Source organism: Herpailurus yagouaroundi, unplaced genomic scaffold (assembly GCF_014898765.1).
Source record: "Herpailurus yagouaroundi ecotype Mexico unplaced genomic scaffold, PumYag 355, whole genome shotgun sequence".
Classification (NCBI taxonomy): domain Eukaryota; kingdom Metazoa; phylum Chordata; class Mammalia; order Carnivora; family Felidae; genus Herpailurus; species Herpailurus yagouaroundi.
The window spans coordinates 6,049,670-6,068,736 of NW_024412572.1; the positions used below are offsets into that span (position 1 = coordinate 6,049,670).

The 19,067-nt window shown below is 44.7% G+C and overlaps 1 protein-coding gene across 7 annotated transcripts in view; it reads right to left on the reverse strand.

The window, feature by feature from the left end:
• The window catches only part of SLC6A13 (solute carrier family 6 member 13), a 34,639-nt gene extending 17,989 nt beyond the window's left edge, over positions 1 to 16,650 (reverse strand). The window contains exons 1-5 of one of the 7 annotated variants that reach the window (XM_040463068.1): positions 11,829 to 12,029; positions 11,160 to 11,320; positions 10,753 to 10,871; positions 4,225 to 4,359; positions 1,488 to 1,628 (exon numbers count right to left, since the gene is read on the reverse strand). In XM_040463068.1, coding sequence (XP_040319002.1) covers positions 1,488 to 1,608 — 121 coding nt within the window. In that variant the 5' untranslated portion in view covers positions 1,609 to 1,628; positions 4,225 to 4,359; positions 10,753 to 10,871; positions 11,160 to 11,320; positions 11,829 to 12,029. Of the gene's footprint in view, positions 1 to 1,487; positions 1,629 to 4,224; positions 4,360 to 10,752; positions 10,872 to 11,159; positions 11,321 to 11,595; positions 11,779 to 11,828; positions 12,038 to 13,285; positions 13,493 to 16,551 lie in introns of those variants that run through there. The other 6 variants (XM_040463062.1, XM_040463064.1, XM_040463063.1 and 3 more) reach the window with 6 other exon arrangements.
• Between the last annotated feature and the right edge of the window lie 2,417 nt (positions 16,651 to 19,067).

The following is a 19,067-nucleotide window of genomic DNA, read 5'->3' on the forward strand; positions in this document are numbered from 1 at the left end:
GCCTGGTGTCTGGGTCTGCACTCACAGCATAGAGCCTGCTTGGATTCACTCAAGCCCCTCCTTGCTCTGCCCCTTCCTCGCTTGCTGTCTCTCTCTCTCAAAAATAAATTAACTTTAAAGGCCAAGAAGAAAGGAAACCTATTGAATCTTGGGGTACCAGGGGAGGAAGCTCCAAGATTTGACTCTTCACTTGCAAAATGGTGGAATGAAGGTGGCAGAGATCAGCAAAAGAATGCCTAGGAAGGGATCAAAAGTTTGAGGACAAGAGGGGCCTTGCTAAACATTGCAAAATGTGCCTCCCTGGCAAGAAAAAGACTCAGACTCCAGTTCAGAACTGACTACCTTACCTGAATAACAACAAAAAATTAATCATGGCACATATAGGGCCTTGGTGACGGATCAGCACTGAGAGTTGTAGTGCTGAGGGTCCAAGCAGGACAGCTCTCCATCTGTGCTGTCCAATAGGGTATTTTCCAGCTACATGTGGATGTTCGCGTTTAAGCTCATTAAAATTAAATACAAGTTTTAAAATTTGGTTCCTCACACACACTAGGCACATTTCAAGTCCTCAATAACCGCAAGTAGCTAGCACCCACCACGCTGGATAGTACAGAGAACACTGTCATTATCACCGATAAGTTCTCTTGGACGGCACTAGGGATTTTTAATTGTTGTTACTTTCAGTCAAATAGACTCAGCAGTTCTATGGCCATAGGTGGTTCCTGTTGTCTTACGAGAGAGTCACATGCAATCTTATAAGCACAGGAGAAATTAATTGTTACTACAAATTGTAATGAAGACATACAAAACAGTTTATTCTCTGGTTAAGTCCAGATGACCTGTGAGTTAGAAAGACCTAGGATAGTATCAGAAAGAAGCCATGAGAAAGAAAACTAATGGACAAACAATACATATATACACCTAAGTAATCATACTTCAAATTGAAATAAGTAAATGGCTAAACTACATAGAAAGGAATCAATTCTATTTGCATAACACATGCTTTCATAATACATGAGTTGAATGCATTATTTTTAAAAAAATTTTTTTAACATTTATTTTTTAGAGACAGAGAGAGACAGAGCATGAGCAGGGGAGGGGCAGAGAGAGAGGGAGACACAGAATCCAAAGCAGGCTCCAGGCTCCAAGGCGTAAGCACAGAGCCTGACGCAGGGCTCGAACTCACGAACCGCAAGATCATGACCTGAGCCGAAGTCAGACGCTTAACCAACTGAGCCACCCAGGTGCCCCCATTATCATTTTTTTAATTTGAGTATAGTTGACACACAATTTTTTTTTAAGTCTGTGACATTTTTCCTGTGATGCTGGTGAATTCTCACTCTGACTTCTGATCCAAGATTTCCATGACCTACTTGGCAGACTTCTAGTGTGTGCCAAGTTACGGTTGGGGATACTCAGGACATAAGGATAATCTCGGTCTTGGCTAATGTGGTGTTTAGAAATGGACTCTCTAGAGATGACCTTACCTGTGTTCCACTCATGGTGGCAGCTTCCCCAGGGAAGGTCGATGGTGAAGCTGCTAAAGAGGTAGAAGAGGGCCCAGGCCAGGACAATGATGTAGTAGATGTTGAGGAGGATGACAATCATCTGGGAGGCATAGCCGATGCCTGGAGGGGAAAACTGCAGAATTGGGCTAAGGACAGTGGACAGATTTCTCATAAGCCACCCCTCCCAGTTTCGGAGGGGGTTTGTACTCCACTGTCAGAGCCCTTAAACATTGCTGGGTCCAGGCTCATTGACTCTCTCCTCAATCTCCCCAGCAGGTGAGGAGAGACTTTTCTTTCTGCCTTCCATTGCTGTGCCCTGGATTCCTGTGAATTTTCTTCTTTACCGGTTCTGAGAATTCCCTGATTTTCAATAGTTAATGTTCCCTGGAATTAGGCTGATATATTTCTGAAATATAAAAACACATGTTAAGAGCAGAAACAGGGGCATCTGGCTGAGCTCAGCTCATAGACCATGAGACTCTTGATCTCAGGGTCATGAGTTCAAGCCCCACATTGAGTGTAGAGCCTACTTGGGAAAAAAAAAAAAGAGCAGGAATAGACAATTCACATAAGAAGAAATACAAATAGATCTTTCCTAATAATTGCAGGTATGCAAAAGGAAACAATGATGAGGTACCTTTCTGTATAGCCAGATGTAATGAAATTTGTTACAAATGATGTAACTCAGTGATTTCCAAATTTGTCCAAATATTAGAAATACCTGAGAATATTTTTAAAATTTCAAAGTCTAGACCAGACTCCAGACCAATTAAATCACGATCTCTGGGGATGGGATACAGGCCTCAGGATGTTTTGAAGATCCCCAGGTGATTCCAACTTGCAGACAAGTTTGGGAACCACAAATACCTTGGAGTCATTAAAGATAAGGGGGAAAGATACTTACTCATATCTAATGACATGGCAAGTCAATATAACATTTCCATAGAACAATTTAATAAGCTAGACCAAGGGACATCAACTTGATTGTCCATTTGATCCAGCAATCCTCATCCTGGAAATTTATCCCAAAGAAATAATTCCCCAAAAAGAGGCAGAAAGCTATCTCAACAAATACACATGATAGCCGAATATAAAAATGTTATAAGTAATTGAAAATAATTAAAAAGCCCCAAACAGAGAACTGTTAATTATGATATACCCACTCAACTGAAGTTTATGCAATCATTAAATTATTATTGTGTTGGGGCGTCTGGGTGGCTCAGTTGATTGAATGTCTGATTCTTGGTTTCAGCACAAGTCATGATTCCAGGGTTGTGATATCAAGCCCTGCATCAGGCTTCATGCTGAGCGTGGAGCCTGCTTTCATATTCTCTCTCTCTCTCTCTCTCTCTCTCTCTCTCAACCTCTCCCTGTCTCCCTCACTCATGTGTTTTCTCTCTCTAAAATAATAAAATAAAATAAATAAAATAAAATAAAATAAAATAAAATAATTGTTGGGTAGAGGATGGAAAAACTGAAAAGTGGAAACATAAACCGGGTATGTTCCAGATTAACAGATATGTTAGCTCTATTCAGAGAGACAGAAAGAATGAAATAAACCCCCCAAACTGGAAACAACACAAATGTTCTTCAGTGGGTGATGGTTAAATGAACTGTGGTACATCCATACCATGGAATACTATTCAGCATTAAAAAAGAATAAACGAACTCTTTATACAAGAACTGGGATGGATCTCAAGGGCATCATGCTGAGTAAAAAAGCTAATCTCAAAAGACTATAGGCTGCACAATTCTATTTATATAACATTCCCCAAATGACAAAATTATAGATATAGAGAACAAATTAGTGGTTGCCAGGGGCTAAGGATGGGGCAGGGTAGGTGTAACTACATAGGAGTAGCATGACAGAGATCTTTGTGATAAAAGAGTATGTATATTGATTGTAGTGATGGTCACACAAATCTACGTATGTGATAAGATAACACAGAATTATACACACGCACACACACACACACACACACACACACACACACACATAAATGAGTGCTTGGAAAATTGGGGAAATCTGAATAAGGTCTGTGGATAGTACCAATGTTAACTTCCAGGTCCTGATATTTTTTAATAGTTAAGTAACATCTTAACATCTGGGGAAAGTTGGGTGAAGGGTACATATGACCTCCCCATACTATTTTTGCAACTTTCTGTGACTATATATTATTTCAAAATAGACACTTAAAGAAAATCATATAGAAAGAGAAATATTGAAATTAAACACCCTCAAGTCTAAATAGCAATTGTGTCAAGACAGTAGAATTATTAATATTTTTTGCCATTTAAAATTCTCTTTATTTGTTTTGTAATTAATTAAATATGCTTTGAAAAATACAAAATCATTGTTATGCATGTGTAAACTACATAGCTAAGATAGCTTTGCACTCTACTTATTTAATCTAAAGCCTTTTTTCCCTTCTTCACCCCCATCTTCTCCATTCTCTCAGAGACCAAGGGATTAGCTCAGCCCTAAATCCACAAGTGGGGGGTTTAACATAAAGACACAAAGTCTTTAAGTCTGTGACATTTTGCTTGCCATTCTGATGAATTCTCACTCTGATCTTTGACCCAAGATTTCCATGACCTACTTGGCAGATTTCTAATATACCCCAAGTTAGTAGCACGGCTACTAAATCCAGTCATTCCAAATAAGGTTTATAACCATGTATGCAGATATCCTGGAATCAGGCACAGGGCTACTCACCCTCAAAGATGGGGCAAATCTTCCTCCAGGCTGTGATGCCTCCCTGGCTAGTGTACTGGCCCAGTGCTGTCTCCAAGAGGAAGACAGGAATGCCACAGGTAAAGAGGAAGATGAGGTAGGGGATGAAAAAGGCACCTGTGGGGTGGGAAACAGGCTTTCCATTACCTGGCACCACCCTCCTCATAGTCCACATTCATCTCCTCCCATCACCACCCCACGTTGCCAGTCAGAATCCCCAGGGGTGCAGGACATGCAAAATGCAGGGGACATCTGTCCAGATATCTGGAACCATAGCAGAAATCAAGAGTCACCAAGTTACCTAACACACCCTTTTTATCACTGAAAGTTTCAATCTATACCTACCAAGGCTTGCTCCCCATCGAACATCAATTATTACTTTAATTACACAAAACTTGTGGCCACAGCAAGGCGCTCATTGAATAATGGAATCCAGGAGCATTAACACAGCCCACAGACTATAATTTTTTCCAAGGAAATGACTGCTTTTAATGGTAGAGAGAGACTTTTAGCAGACTGAAATCAGATTTCCCTTTAGTAATCCTTTCTCCTTCTGTTTTTCATAATTATTGGCTGAGACAAGTGTACTGATTCTGGAAATGCTGGCATTTTCTCCACTGTGGACCTCTATCTGTTGGCAAGGTAGATAGGGCAGTTCACAGAGTACCAGGGAAGAGAGAACTGCACACAGAAGGAGATCCAAATATCTGTGGAGAGTTCCCTTCTAGCTTTCAACTGAGTGCCACTCAGCATCTGCATAGGAGGAAATGACCCGAACTAAGGGAAAGAACCATTCAGAAAGATTGAGAGTAATGGTGCTCACACAGGGCTGGGAAGAGTGCTGGCTCCCACTAGCCAGACTGGATAGTCCCAGAATTCTCAAGGCATTGGGGAGAGAAGGTATTTCCTCAGAAGTGGGGAATGATTAGCCCTAGATTGAGCACAGCTCTGGTTCTCCCTAACAAATCTTAGAAGCAAAACCCAAAAGTATCAAATAACTTCACTGGTCCCGAGCAAAGCTCAAGAATTTTTATAGAAATATAAAAATCCCAATAAAAATACTGTTCAGAAATGAAAGTGAAGTAATGCTTCTTAAGACAAGCAAAACTTGAAAGAATCCATCACCAAAAGATCTGTACTACAAGCGATGTTAGAGAAAAACCTTCAGCCAGAGGGAAATGATGCCAGAGAGATATATGAATCTACACAAAGGAACGAAGAATGTTAGAAATGTTACATACACAAGTAAACATATAAGAATTTTTTTCTTATCACCCAAATCTCTTTGAAAAGTTAACTGACTGGTTACACAATGTAAGGTGGAGTTTATAACAGATGAAAAAGTAAAACATGTAACAACAAGAGCACAAAAGTCAGGAGGAGAGAGATGGAAATGTATTATTGTGGGGTTCTTATATGTAAAGTGGTATAATATTACTTGAGGGTGAATTGTGATAAATTGAAGATGTATGCTACAGGGGCACCTGGGTGGCCCAGTTGGTTGACTTGAGCTCAGGTCATGATCTCTCAGTTCATGAATTCAAGTCCTGCATCAGGTTCTGTGCTGTCACCGCAGAGCCTGATTCAGATTCTCTCTCTCTCTCTCTCTCTCTCTCTCTCTCTCTGCCCCTCCCCAACTCCCATTCTCTCTCCCTCAAAAATAAACATTAAAAAAAAACCCAATGTATGCTACAAAACCTAAAACAATCATTCAACTAACATAACAAAGGCTTATGGCTAATAAGTCATCAAAGGAAGAAAGCCAACAATGGAATAATAAAAAATATTCAATTAATTCAAAAGAAAGCAGAAGGATAGGAAAAGGGGAACAAAGAACTGATAAGACAAGTAGGAAACAAAAAGCAAGATAATTTTATTTAAATTTAACTGTATGAATAATTGCTTTAAATGTAAATAGTCTAAATGTCCCAAATAAATGGCAGAGATTGTCAGATTGGCTTCAAAAAAAAAAAAACGAGGTTCAGCTACATGTTGCTTAAAAGAAATGCACTTTAAATATCAACACATGAAAAGGAAATCCTGCCTTTTGAGATTACATGAATAGACCTCGAAGACATTACATTTTCAGAGAGAGAATAACAAATACTGATTGTTCTCATATATGGAATCTAAAAAAGCCAAATTTGGAGTGCCTGGCTGGCTCAGTCAGAAGAGCATGTGACTCTTGATCTTGGAGTTGTGAGTTCGACCCCCACGTTGGGTGTAGAGATTACTAAAACAACAAACAAACTTAAAATAAAAATTAAAAAGCCAAATCTGTGGAATTAAAGGGTAGAATGGTGGTTGCCAAAGACCTGGGGATGGAGGAAATGAAACGGTTTAAAATGAAAGTTAATGGGGAATAGAGCTCTCCAGTCCTTCACCTTTCAAATCTCTGGCCTGTAGTCTACACATCCATAAGTCAGGCACCGAGGAAGGCACCTGATTACCAGAAGGGCAAAGAAATAAAGATCATAAACACCTCAGCCTAATAAGTCCATAAGTCAACCCAAGACTTGTTGAGTAGGAAAGGAAAATAAGGGAAGACAGAACTTAGTAGCTGATATGGACAGTTACTGCTCAGAGTTGAAAGCATGGCAGAAAAAAAGGAGAGAGAAGAGGGAGAGACAGAAAGACCGAGAGAAAGAGAATTTTTGCCCAGCTCAAGCCCCACCTCCCTATCTTTATGCTACCTGCTCTTTCCCAATAAACCAAGCCAATGTTTAACTGCAGTAGGTTCCATGGTCAGCTCTATGCCTCTCCTCCTCTGCCTCTTTGAGCACGTGGGCAGCTGGCCACAAGGGGCAAGGTTCACACTCAATAAGCAGAGCCACTAGTCCTACAAAGGGAAGGGGTAGGAGAGAGATGGGACCCAGAGGGAGCCAGGTGCAGACTGGGGAGTGCTTTGGGGGCACTCTGCCTCTTTCCCCACAGCCCCAGTCACCACCATTAAAAGATGGAGCTAGTCCTAGAGGTGGAGGATGGAGTTCAGTTACCTGCTCCCTATTCCTGTGGGTTAGTCTCCTTCTCCAAATTCTAAAAGGTCCTGGCCTGTTCCCCCATGAGATGGAGAGGCCACATGCCCAACCTAGAGGGGAATCATTCTGTAGGCCACCCTTCACAAAAGCAGCACACTCTGTGGTGTCATCTGTAACGTTCCAGCTAATATTTTAAAACATTAACAGATGAGATTCCACATGAGCAACACAGCAGTGAGCATACATGAGCAGTTATGTGCTGCAGTCACCACTAATCTGACCACTCCTGGGGGGTGAGTAATTAACTGAAAATGGTAACAAATCATCACACACTACTAAAATAGCTATTACTGTTACATGGAGGAAAAAAGTGTTCTTCTCTTCTCTCTGTTCTTACATACTGACAAGCAACAGCAAGGTGACCAGTTCTCCCTGAGGCCAGGTACCATTTAATCCTCTTTGCCTTCATCTCCCTATGGTCTAGAGCTGCCCTTCCCCCACAGCCTGCTCCTCTAAGATCCCCATTCCTAGAGATCCAGTTGCGGGACATTCTGCTGTAGCCTCACATGCAGTCTCCAGGCATCCCAGGTGTTGAGAAACTCAGTCTGCTGGCAGCCAGGTCTAGGGAGCTGGAGAGATCCTAGCGGAAGGCCCATGTTCTGAAGCCACCAGGATCTGGGTGTCTGGGGACTGAAGATCAGAAGCAGAGAGGGCTTGGGGGGAGGCGGGGTACAAGGAAGAAGGAAGCACCTGTCCTCGCACAAGGTAACTGATCTCCAGCTGCTGTTCTATGACTAGCAAAAACCAACGATTCTTAGCACAAGTGACCTCTGCCCCTGGTTTTCAGCAACCTGGACTTAGAAATTAAGTGTGGGGGGTGAGGGTGCCTGGGTGGCTCAGTAGGTTAAGTGTCTGACTCTTGATCTCAGCTCAGGTCTTGATCTCAGGGTTGTGAGTTCAGCCCCGTGTTGGGTTCCACAGCCGGTGTGGAGCTACTTTAAAAAAATGAAATTAAGTATAGGGACGCCTGGCTGGCTCAGTCAGAGGAGCATGAGACCCTTGATCTTGGCGTTGTGAGTTTGAGCCTCATGTTGAATGTAGAGATTACTTAAAAATAAAATCTTTAAAAAGAAAAGGAATTAAGCATAAAATGTTTGGCAGATGGTCTTTTTGTCTGGGCTGAGATTGGCAGGCAAGTAACTAAAATTCCCTTGTGGTAGAGTTGAATTCTCTTGCCAAAACCCTCTCCTACCACCTTTCCCCAACATCATGCCTTTTGAGTTATCCAGAGACTTTTCATCTGCATGGCTAGAACTTTAAGGGATAGGCCCTGGTGGAAGGTCATGTTTGCTTTTCCCTCCAGGGAACTGAGGGTGGAGAGCTTGAGAAATAGTTCTTGGGCCACTTCTCCAGTCAGGAGACCCATCCCCACCACCGCCAGACATACGGGCACACTGTCACTACTACGCGGCACTCATATTGGCTTATCCCTCCCCAGGAGGGAGAACACAGACAGCAGAAATGTACTTTGCCCACTCCCAAGTTTTGCCCAAATCACCCATATTTCCTATTTCTAATCATTTTCTTTCCCCATTATCTTGAACCCACTGCAAGCGGCCTTTGCCCCGCCATACCACTGGGACTGCTCCTACAAGGTCACCAAAGGCCTCCATGCCACCAAAGCCAACACTTCATTCTCACTCCATATCTTTCTTAACCTATCTGCGGCATTTGATGCTTGCCTCCCAAAACACTTCATCATCCTGGTATCATCTTTCTTCCACTGGTTTCTCCTTCTCTGTCTCCTGATGGTCCCTCCCCTTCCCCCCAGTCCTTGCTCTCTTTTATCACCATCAAAATTCTAATCACTCTCAAATTTATATCTCCCATCCACATCTCTCTCACAGACTCCAGACTCATATGTTTTACTGCTTAGTCGACATCTCCACTTGATATCTGACAGATATCTCCACTCAGTGTTCCCCAAAGTCAACTCCTTATTTTCCTCTTAAAACCTGCTCCTCTTATGGCCTTCCACATCACAGTAAAGGGCAACTCCTTCCTTCGCAGTGCTCAGTCTGCAATCCTTGGACCGCTAAGCCCAGGCAGCAGCAGTGGAAGTGACAAGAGGTGTCAGATTCTGCATACATCATGTGGGGTCTCCAGTCCCAGGCACTCTGGGTTCCTCAAGTCTGTTGGCAGCCAGAGTCCAGGGAGCTGGAGAGGTTCCAGCTAAAGACTCATGCTCTGAAGCCCCCAGAATCTGGGTAATTAGGTAGATCTAACAGTCTGGGAGCGGGAGGGAAGGACTCAAGGATGACTCCGAAATATTTAGCCTCGTAACTGGTCTGCTTCTGCCCCGACTCGTGTACAATCAGTTCTCAACGGCAGCCAAAGAGATTATTTTAAAATGTAAGATCATGCCGCTCCTGCTCAAAACCCTGCCCTGTCTCCCCATGTCACTAGAGCAAAAGCCAAAGTCTTACAATAGCTGACAAGGACCTACATGATCTGCCACCCTCGTCCTATTTACTTCTCTGACCTCAGCTTCTATTTACTCCCCTCCTTGCAACTCCTCAAATAAGCCAGTCAGCCTCTTGCTTTACTACTATTAAATCTTTTGTGTCCTCTGCTTGGAGCACTTTTACCCTCGATATCCACATGACCAGCCCTCTCGCTCCTGGCAAACCTTGCTCAAATGTTCTCGATGTGCCCCCTCCACACACACACACTCCTGATCCTCTTTTCCCAGCTCTACTTGGTCATTTTCCACAGCACCCATTAACTTCCGATATGCTATATATAATTTTCTTATTTACTACATTTATTGTTTATTGTCTGGCTCCCTCTTCAAGAATGTAAGCCCCACGAGGACAGGGAATTGTTCTGTTCTGTTTGTAGATGTAGCCCAACAGCTTAGAATAATTCTAGGCAGATAGTTTGTACCCTGTAACTGCTGTTGAATGACTCAGGCAGGGTCGGGGCTTGGTGGGCTGTGTGCTGGGGCAACTGGCTGAGACTGGAGACTCCAAAAAGATATGTGGGGGTGGGTTGGCCACAGGTCCCGGACAGCAGGGATTGTGCTCAGCTAGGAGATGATTGAGGCAGGCATCTCGCTCATCCATCTCTCTGAAAAGCCTACCAGTTTCTTCTGATTTTAGATGGGCTTCTTTAAATCACTGTCTCAGCTTCTCTGGTTTTCAACTCTAGTGTTTAACTAGTTTACCTTCTTTTCTATCATCTTCTTGCTTCAGCCCTTTCTCTGCTCTGGAACTCACTTCAAATTGGATCTACCAAATGTTAAAGCTAGAAGGAACCCAAGAAGACATCATTTGTATTTCTTAAGTTTGGAACTAAAATTATATTTTAGGGACTTTTTTAATCTCTGACCTCACCACTAGACAAATATTGATAATAATAAAGGGCCAAGCTTATCTTCCCCTCCTGCCCCAAGCACAAAAGTGGCTGTTTAAAGCTAGGAAGTTGAAGAAAGGGCCCAGAAGCCCAGAAGCAGGCCGATAGGGTCCATTACCTGAGCATGATACACCCCAGAGGACCCCAGCATCCTTCTCCAGAACTTGGTCAGAACATTCCTCTCATCCCCTGAGAGTCCAGGTCCCAGTTGGAGGACCATGGGTTTAAATAAAATCACTAAAGCAGGAGGAAAAGGGTCAAATCAATGTAAGTGGTCTCCATTCTCCTCACCTTCCTTCCCCATACTGGTAGCAAAGGGTCAGAAAGAGGCATCAGTTTGTTCCTTGACAGACAAGGGGGTGAGAAGAGGAAGTGTGGGGACCCATTCTCTGTGGGAACTTTGTTTTGCTGGGAGATGAAGGGGGCTGAGTGGTGACAGAAAGGTTAAGCTGCTGGGAACCCCAAAACCCAGGCATATCTAGGTCCCTCTCACGAGCACACACCTCCTCGGTTAGTCCCCCTTACCTTGGCAAAGGAGGCTTTCCATTAATTCCCCCGGTGGCCCTGGGTGACTCATGCCCTTCAGAGCAAACCTGGGCATCAGTCTCTAGCTCCAAAGCCCCTCAGAACACTTCCCTCCAGCTGCTGTCGTCCATCAAGGAAAAGAGGAGTCCTAAGACCCTGCACTTGATCAAGGGAAGAGATTGTGGGTGGCAGTGTTAGGGATTAAACCGAGAGTTTGACTGGATCCGGGACCCCTGAAAATGTCTCCACTCTCAATCGGAATCAGCATGCTGGAAGGCAGGCTCTCTCCAGGGAGGAAGCAGCCACAGCCATCATACCCACCCTCTTCCCTCACAAGCCCATAGCAAGAAACACGGGCCCCCGATTCTTTTCTCCTCTTGGGCCTGCATTTCCCCTGGAGACAATGTCACACACTCCCAGGCCTACACAGACTCACCACAGAGTCCCAAGGCAGAGCTCAGATCCAAACACTGCCAGACAAGCTCCCTCAACAGGGTGAGCCCACACCCCCCACTGCTCCTATTACGGTTCCCTTCTCTTCACCTTTCTCAGCCCAGCAGTTTTGCGCCAGACCTGGATATCACTCCCTCCCACGTCTTCGTGCCACTCCTGCTAATTCCCAGGCCAACCTTTACCCAATTCCAGAGAGGCTTGGGGAAAGCCGCTCACCTCCTAATCTTCCTGCCATGTGAGGAGCTAAGCTGGTTACTAGGCTCCAGATATAGAGTCCCAGTGGCCAGCTTTAGCCCCCAGATTCCTCCTCCTCCCTGGACCAGCCTTGTCCCTCCACCCAGTTCTCTGAAGGGAAGCGTGTGGAGTGTCCAGGACTAGGTTCAAAGTGGGAAGACCTCCTTCCTTCCCTCACAGGGCACACGGAACAAAGTCCTGTGATTTCAGGCTGCTGGCCAGAAATCCCTGGGGAGAAAGGACGCATCAGCCCATACCCACCCCTCTGGAAACATACAAATTAACTTCCAACTCCATGGCCAATCCTCCAATTGCCACAATCCTGAGAATAGGCTCCATGGGCTCAGAGGACCTCTGTACCCTCCTCTCTGGCCCTCCCACCTCCACTGTCCGAAACCACCGGGAGACTGAGCTCAATGCATTTGGAGGCTCTGACTCCCCTGCACAAGGCTGGGTGTCACATTAGGGTACCCTCCAATCCTCATGGCCCCAGAATAACCACTGCCCTCAGCATTTCCCCGCGTTACCTACCTCTGCACTTCCCCCTCCGGCAGCCCAGGCTGCAACCTCACTTCCAAACCAGATCTGGGAGCCCCAACACCTATAAGCTTTACCCATCAACAAGGAGATGTTCGTAACCTACTGCTCAGCCAGAACACTTCAGTACCTGAGAAATCCCTCCAGGGCGTCCCACAGAGGTCTGGGATTCCCTGAAAGTGAGTTACTGGTTGGAAAATTACCACCACTGCTGTGGGGTAGCAAAGTTATTCTAGGAGGCTGGAAGGGATAGGAGGAATGAGAAGCCAAAAAAGCCCTAGGAAAGAGTTAGAGTTAATACTGCATACACACAAACTTTCAGTGGGAAGTTTTGAAGGCAGAGCCACTAGTATCAAAGGTTATGACACTGGTAGGGGTTGGGTAATGACTGGCTTAGAGAATGTCACAATGCCAGCAGAGAAAGGGAAAACACAAAGACTAAGGAGTCTCAAGACCACAGGACAGTTCAGTATCAACATCATCTTCAACACAGCTGCCATTTATTAAGCACTTTACACATATTACCTCTCATCCTTACAGCAACTTAAAGGCAGGTACTACTATCTGAATTTACAGGAACAGCAGCTGAGGCTCTGAGGGCCTCAATAACTTGCCCAAGACTACACAGAGAGTAAGTAGCAGAGCCAGAATCCAAATTCTGATACATCTGGTTCCAAACCTATGTTCATATGTCTATGATGCCATAGCATTCTAGAAAGACCCCTGGGAGAGTTACATAATCTCTCTAGGTCTCAGTCTCCTGCAGTGTCCTTACTGACTTGTAAGGGGCTGTCCAACTCCAGCATTCTATGCACCCATGGGAGTCCCCAGAGGGGCAATAATTACAGGAGATGGAGACATCCTCCTTCCAGGGACGGGTGGGGTGGCGCAGTAGCTCTCACCTCCCCCATTTTTGTAGCAGAGATAGGGAAACCTCCAGACGTTGCCTAGGCCAATGATCTCCCCGGCTACTGACAGCACAAACTCCATCTTGTTGTTCCAGTGCCCCCGTTCCAGGGTACCATCTTCCTTCGTCTTTTCCATGACAGGGTATACTGGTTTTGTCTCCCCATTGCTGGCTGTGCTCGAGATCCTGCTATCCATCCCACCTGAAAAACAAGCAGAGTGTTCTATTACCGCTGGGAACCTTGGGAGGAAAGCCTTCCCCTTCCTTCACCAGCAAACTCCCGAGGGAATAAGTGCACCAGGAGAAAGTAAATTCCTACCCCCTTGCCTATAGACCCACGTCTTCCTTGGCATCTCATATTGGTAAAGCCTGGGTAACACCTGCTAAGAATGTATATTCCTTTACTGTTCAGGAAGAAAGCATTGATGCTGAAGTATAGATATTCTTTCCACTAGGGAGGGCCTCTTGGGTTGGGGCTTGTGGACATGGAAGAGTTCACATGGCCCCTGGGCTAAGTTCTCCACGCCATCCTACAACCAGCTTTGTCTGTGTTAGCATGTGCTCCAGTGTCTGTATTCTGTATGGGGACAGTGGAAAAGATCCTCAAACCCACCAATCTCCCATGCAGGAATTTACTCTAGGGAAATAATTGTGACTGTGGATAAAGATTTGGCACTGAGGATGTTCATTGTTTACAGCAGCAGAAAATTAGAAAACACACACAGGTTAAGAAATTATGGCCCATACATACAACGGACTAATATATAATCATGAAAAATTGTGTTGCAGAAGAAAGTGTAATGAAATGAAAGTGTTCACGATATGTGGAGTGAAAAATTATAAAATAGCACATATGATATGATCATGCTTGGAAAACATTTTATAAAGTGTATGCATCAAAAGACTAGGATAGGGGCGCCTGAATGGCTCAGTCGGTTAAGTGTCCAACTTTGGCTCGGGTCATGATCTCGCGGTCCGTGAGTTCGAGCCCCGCATCGGGCTCTGTGCTGACAGCTCGGAGCCTGGAGCCTGTTTCGGATTCTGTCTCTCCCTCTCTCTCTCTGACCCTCCCCCGTTCATGCTCTGTCTCTCTCTGTCTCAAAAATAAATAAACGTTAAAAAAAAAAAAAAAGACTAGGATATCCACCAAAATGTTTCTCGCTCAGTGGTTGGATTATAGGAATATTTTCCTTATTTCTATTTTCTATGTTTTCATCAAAGAACATGATTTATTTTGTAACATTAAAATAAAAGCAAGTTTTTAAAAACTCCTTCCAGGGGCTCCTGGCGGCTCAGTCAGTTAAGTGTCCAACTCTTAATTTCAGCTCAGGACATGACCGCACAGTTTGTGAGTTTGAGCCCTGAGTCGGGCTCTTTACTGTCAGCAAGGAGCCTGCTTGGGATTCTCTCTCTCTCTCTCTCTGTCTCTGCCCCCGCCTAAAGCTCACTCTTGGTCTCTTTCAAAAAAAAAAAGAAAGAAAGAAAAGAAAAGAAATCCTTCCAAAGGAATGGGAGAAGCTGAGTTAAGATGGACTGACCTTCCCAGCTATCTTTCTACCTCTCTCTGAAGTCAACATAAGAGAAAGATGAACTATGGGCTCTTTTTCTTTGTTGGTGATGAAACATGTGGGAATCTATTTCAGTAGAGAAGACAACATGAAATGAATAAAGGGCCACAGTTCCAAATGTTCCCCTGCCCTATTCTAGACTCTTACTGAGATTGAAGATAAGATCTGCTATGGCTCACACGTAAAGAGTAACTACTACAAAGCACTTTACATATACTTATTTCACTTAATCCACACAACCACCCTGAAACATAAGCAGTATTAGTTCTGCTTTGTAAATAAAGAAGGTGCAGCTCAGAGAGGTTAAATGACATATCTGTGGTCATATAGCGAGTAAATTGCACAAGTGGGACTTGAACCCACTCTGTCCCTGCTCTTTCAATTAAATCTCTCGATTTAATTGGCTGCCCAGGTTTATCAGCATGTCTTTTTTTTTTTTTTAATTATTTTAGAGAGACAGAGAAAACATGAGCAGGGAAGAGGGGCAGAGGGAGGGAGAGAGAGAGAGAGAATGAGAATCGCAAGCAGGCTCCACGATCAGTGCAAAGCCTTACATGGGGCTCGATCCCATGACCCTGGGATCATGACCTGAGGTGAAATCAAGTCAGACGCTCAACTAGGTGAGCCACCCAGGCGTCTCTCAGCATGTCTAAAGAAGCATCTTCTAATGACTCTCCCTGATTTTTCACAGTGGCCCCTTTCCCGGAGAAGTAAGCAGATGGACATTTTTGTACCCCTCAAGAAAAATTCATGTTAACAGAACTTTCTCATTGGGAGCCCCATCTGGCCAGACTCTCCTATGGTTCAGTTTCCTCAGCGGGGGCTACCTTCAGGATTCAAAAAGTTAGAGAGAAAGTCAAGAAACAGTAGGGATCTTTGCTTATTTGATAAATTAGGGAATAGGCTCCAAAGAGTGTGCACTGAGAAGGAGAAATCCAAGCAGCTGGTCCCAAGAAGCAAGCTTCCTCAGTCCTTTTGAGAAGGTTGTCTAACGTCTTGTGCCGGTTCTCAGCCTCCCTTTACCATCCGATGGGTGTCTTCCAATGATGGCACGCCATCTCCCTCCACTCCTTCATCTTCTCAGACCCTAGAAGAAACAGTAGCCCTATCCTGGGTCCCTTGCCTCATTAGGGTACTGTTTCTCAGAGGTTGTGTGGTGCAACAAAAAGGTCATGAGTTGTAGAATCAGACAAGCCGGGTACAAATCTTAGGTCTGTGCTGTACCACTCGCTGCCCAACTTCAGAGAAGTTAATTAATTACTCTGAGCCTTCGTTCACTCATCTGTAAAAGTGGGGAGGATTAGATGAGGTTATGCATATAAAGTAAAGGACTTAGCAGAATAACAGGCACTCAAATTTGTAGTTTCTTTCAATCTTGTCAAAGAGTTGCTCATTGTCTCATTTCACAGAGAAAAAAGCTTTCCTTTCTGCTCAATCTAGGGCTCTCTTTCTCTAAATCGCATTGTCCCTTAAGTCAACAGCCACTGCAGTTTCAGAAAGCCAAGAATATAGCCATCTAGGCTTTGCATGTACACACATGAATGTCAGAAACATATATTCTAGGAGGATCAAAAAATCCTTTGGTTGTAAGTCCTATGATCCCATCCTATAGTCTGAGACCCAGAAACAGAAAAATGAGAGAGGGAGGGAGGGAGGGAGAGAGAGAGAGAGAGAGAGAGAACATATTACGAACCTTAGTGCAGCTGCTGCCAGAGGTCCAGTCAGGGGGAGAAGAATTATCTAAGGGGGAAGGGGAAGGTGCTGGCTATTTAAAGTATGGTTCCAACTCCTCTGCGGCACTTGCACTTGTAATTCTAAACTTGGCCCTGCCCACATTCCTCCTCCTGCCTCCCCACCCCACTTTCCCTCCCCCTGAGCAGCAGACTTACACACCGGAGTCATTTCACAGCCTGGGGAGTGCGAGTACACCCTGGCAGGTCAGGCCAGTTGCTTGTGAGGCTGGGCAGCTAGTCTTCTCCCCCAGAGCTCATGTGCTCCTGCCCGCCCCCCACCCCACCGGCAACCTCAAGGTCACCCTAGAGGGATCCCACCTTCCACCCTTTCTCCAGCCCCAGTGCTCCTGTACTCCTATACACACATCAGGAATAGGTGTCCCTTGGGTTGGGTGCTGTGCAGATTAAATGTACATTTCTCAGGGCGCCTGGGTGGCTCAGTTGGTTAAGCATCTGCTTTCGGCTCAGGTCATGATCTCATGGTTCGTGAGTTCAAGCCCCACATCGGGCTCTGTGCTGACAGCTCAGAGCCTGGAGCCTGCTTGGAATTCTGTCTCCCTCTCTCTCTGTCCCTTCCCCGTTGGCACTCTGTTTCTCTCTCTCTCCCCCCCCCCCAAAAAAAAAAACCATTGAAAAAAATTGTAGTGTACATTTCTCTTACACCTCTGTAGGTTCTGATTTGGTGTAGACTATGATTAGAATAAAGATACATATGTACACCTGAAACTAATGTAATACTGTGAATCAACTACACCTCAATTAAAAAAAAATACATTGATAGAATGAAAAAACTATCGATCATTGAAAGTTGTACCATGTTATCTATTTTTTATTTTGTACTTTTTGTTTTACTGGCAAAATTATATGCATAAAGTTCAATAAAAGAAAACTTTCATTAGAAAACAAAAAAGTAAAGATATATAGATTACAGACAACTGAGAAGCCAGGAAAACTTCCTCAACACACATACATGCACACACACACATTTATATACATATAGAAAAGCTGGGAGTGTCTGTGTGGCTCAGTCGGTTCAGCGTCTGACTCTTGATTTCAGGTGAGGTCATGATCTCCTGGTTCATGAGCTCGAGCCCCGCATCGAGCTCTGCGCCAGTGGTGTGGTGGCCTGCTTGGGATTCTGTCTCTCCTTCTCTCTGCTCCTCCCCCACTTGTTCTCTCTCTCTCTCTCTCAAAGTAAGTAATCTTTTTTTTTTTTAATTTTTTTTAACGTTTATTTATTTTTTGGGGACAGAGAGAGACAGAGCACGAACGGGGGAGGGGCAGAGAGAGAGGGAGACACAGAATCGGAAACAGGCTCCAGGCTCTGAGCCATCAGCGCAGAGCCTGACGCGGGGCTCGAACTCACGGACCGCGAGATCGTGACCTGGCTGAAGTCGGACGCTTAACCGACTGCGCCACCCAGGCGCCCCTCAAAGTAAGTAATCTTAAAAAAGAAAAAAGAGAAGTCAGAAAAAGCATTCACTAAACAATTAATAGTAGCTCTATCTGGAGAGAAGGGGTTGGGGTCAGGAAATGAAAAATGAAGTAAGGGACATTTTCCACTTCTGCTTAAATTTTTAAGCTTTGGGGTCGGTTTGAATGTTTAAATAACGTGCTAGAATTGATTTTTTGAAATAACTCTTTAAACCAATAAGAAAAGAAAGTGCCAAACTTTCCAACAAAGCAAAGCCTTAAAGTCCTCCTAAGTGAAAGAGCCGGCTGTGAAGAGGGGGCGGGCGCTGTCCCGGGCACTCAGTGTCGGGGCAGGAGCAGCCCAGGGGCCGTGGTGAAGGCAGGCTGCCTCTTTGGCCAGCAGAGCCCCCCAGAGCCACCGGCTGGGGCGCAGTGCAGTGCCAGGACACCGCCTCGGCGCCGAGACCAGACGGTCCAGGGCTGAGTCCTGCCTCCATCACTTTCCAGTTTGTGGTCTTGTTGCTCGAACCTTGTTTTCAAGAAATCTATGAAAAGGTGCTTACATTGCAGGGTTGAGTTGAGGTTTCGGGAGAAAATGGGCATATGTAAAGGGCCTAATACAGAGCAAGCCTTGAATGTCAGGCCAGACAGTAAGAAATAGTCATGTGGTGGAGGTGGATGACTGAATGGGATTAAAAACAAACAAACAAAAAAAAATGTGCCTGAAAGGACACAGAGGAGTAGAAAAGAAGGTAAATCCGAGATTCTAACACAGTTTCTATTTCTCTTCTGTCTCATCTGCGACATCCCCTCCAGGGATGGCAGCAAGGGGCACGGCAGCGCGTTATGATAATACCCAAGGAGCCTCACAGAGATTATTATTCCTGTATTTCAGCAGCTCCGTCTCCTCTCCCCTTCTAACCATCCCTCCATCTTACTTAACTATAAAACAAGAGACCAAATATCTTCTCTGAGAGAGGTTGCAAAAAAGTCTGTCTTCAAAGCCAACACTGTTAACTTCTATTTTTATTTACCATTGAGTGGTACTTACTAATGACCTTGT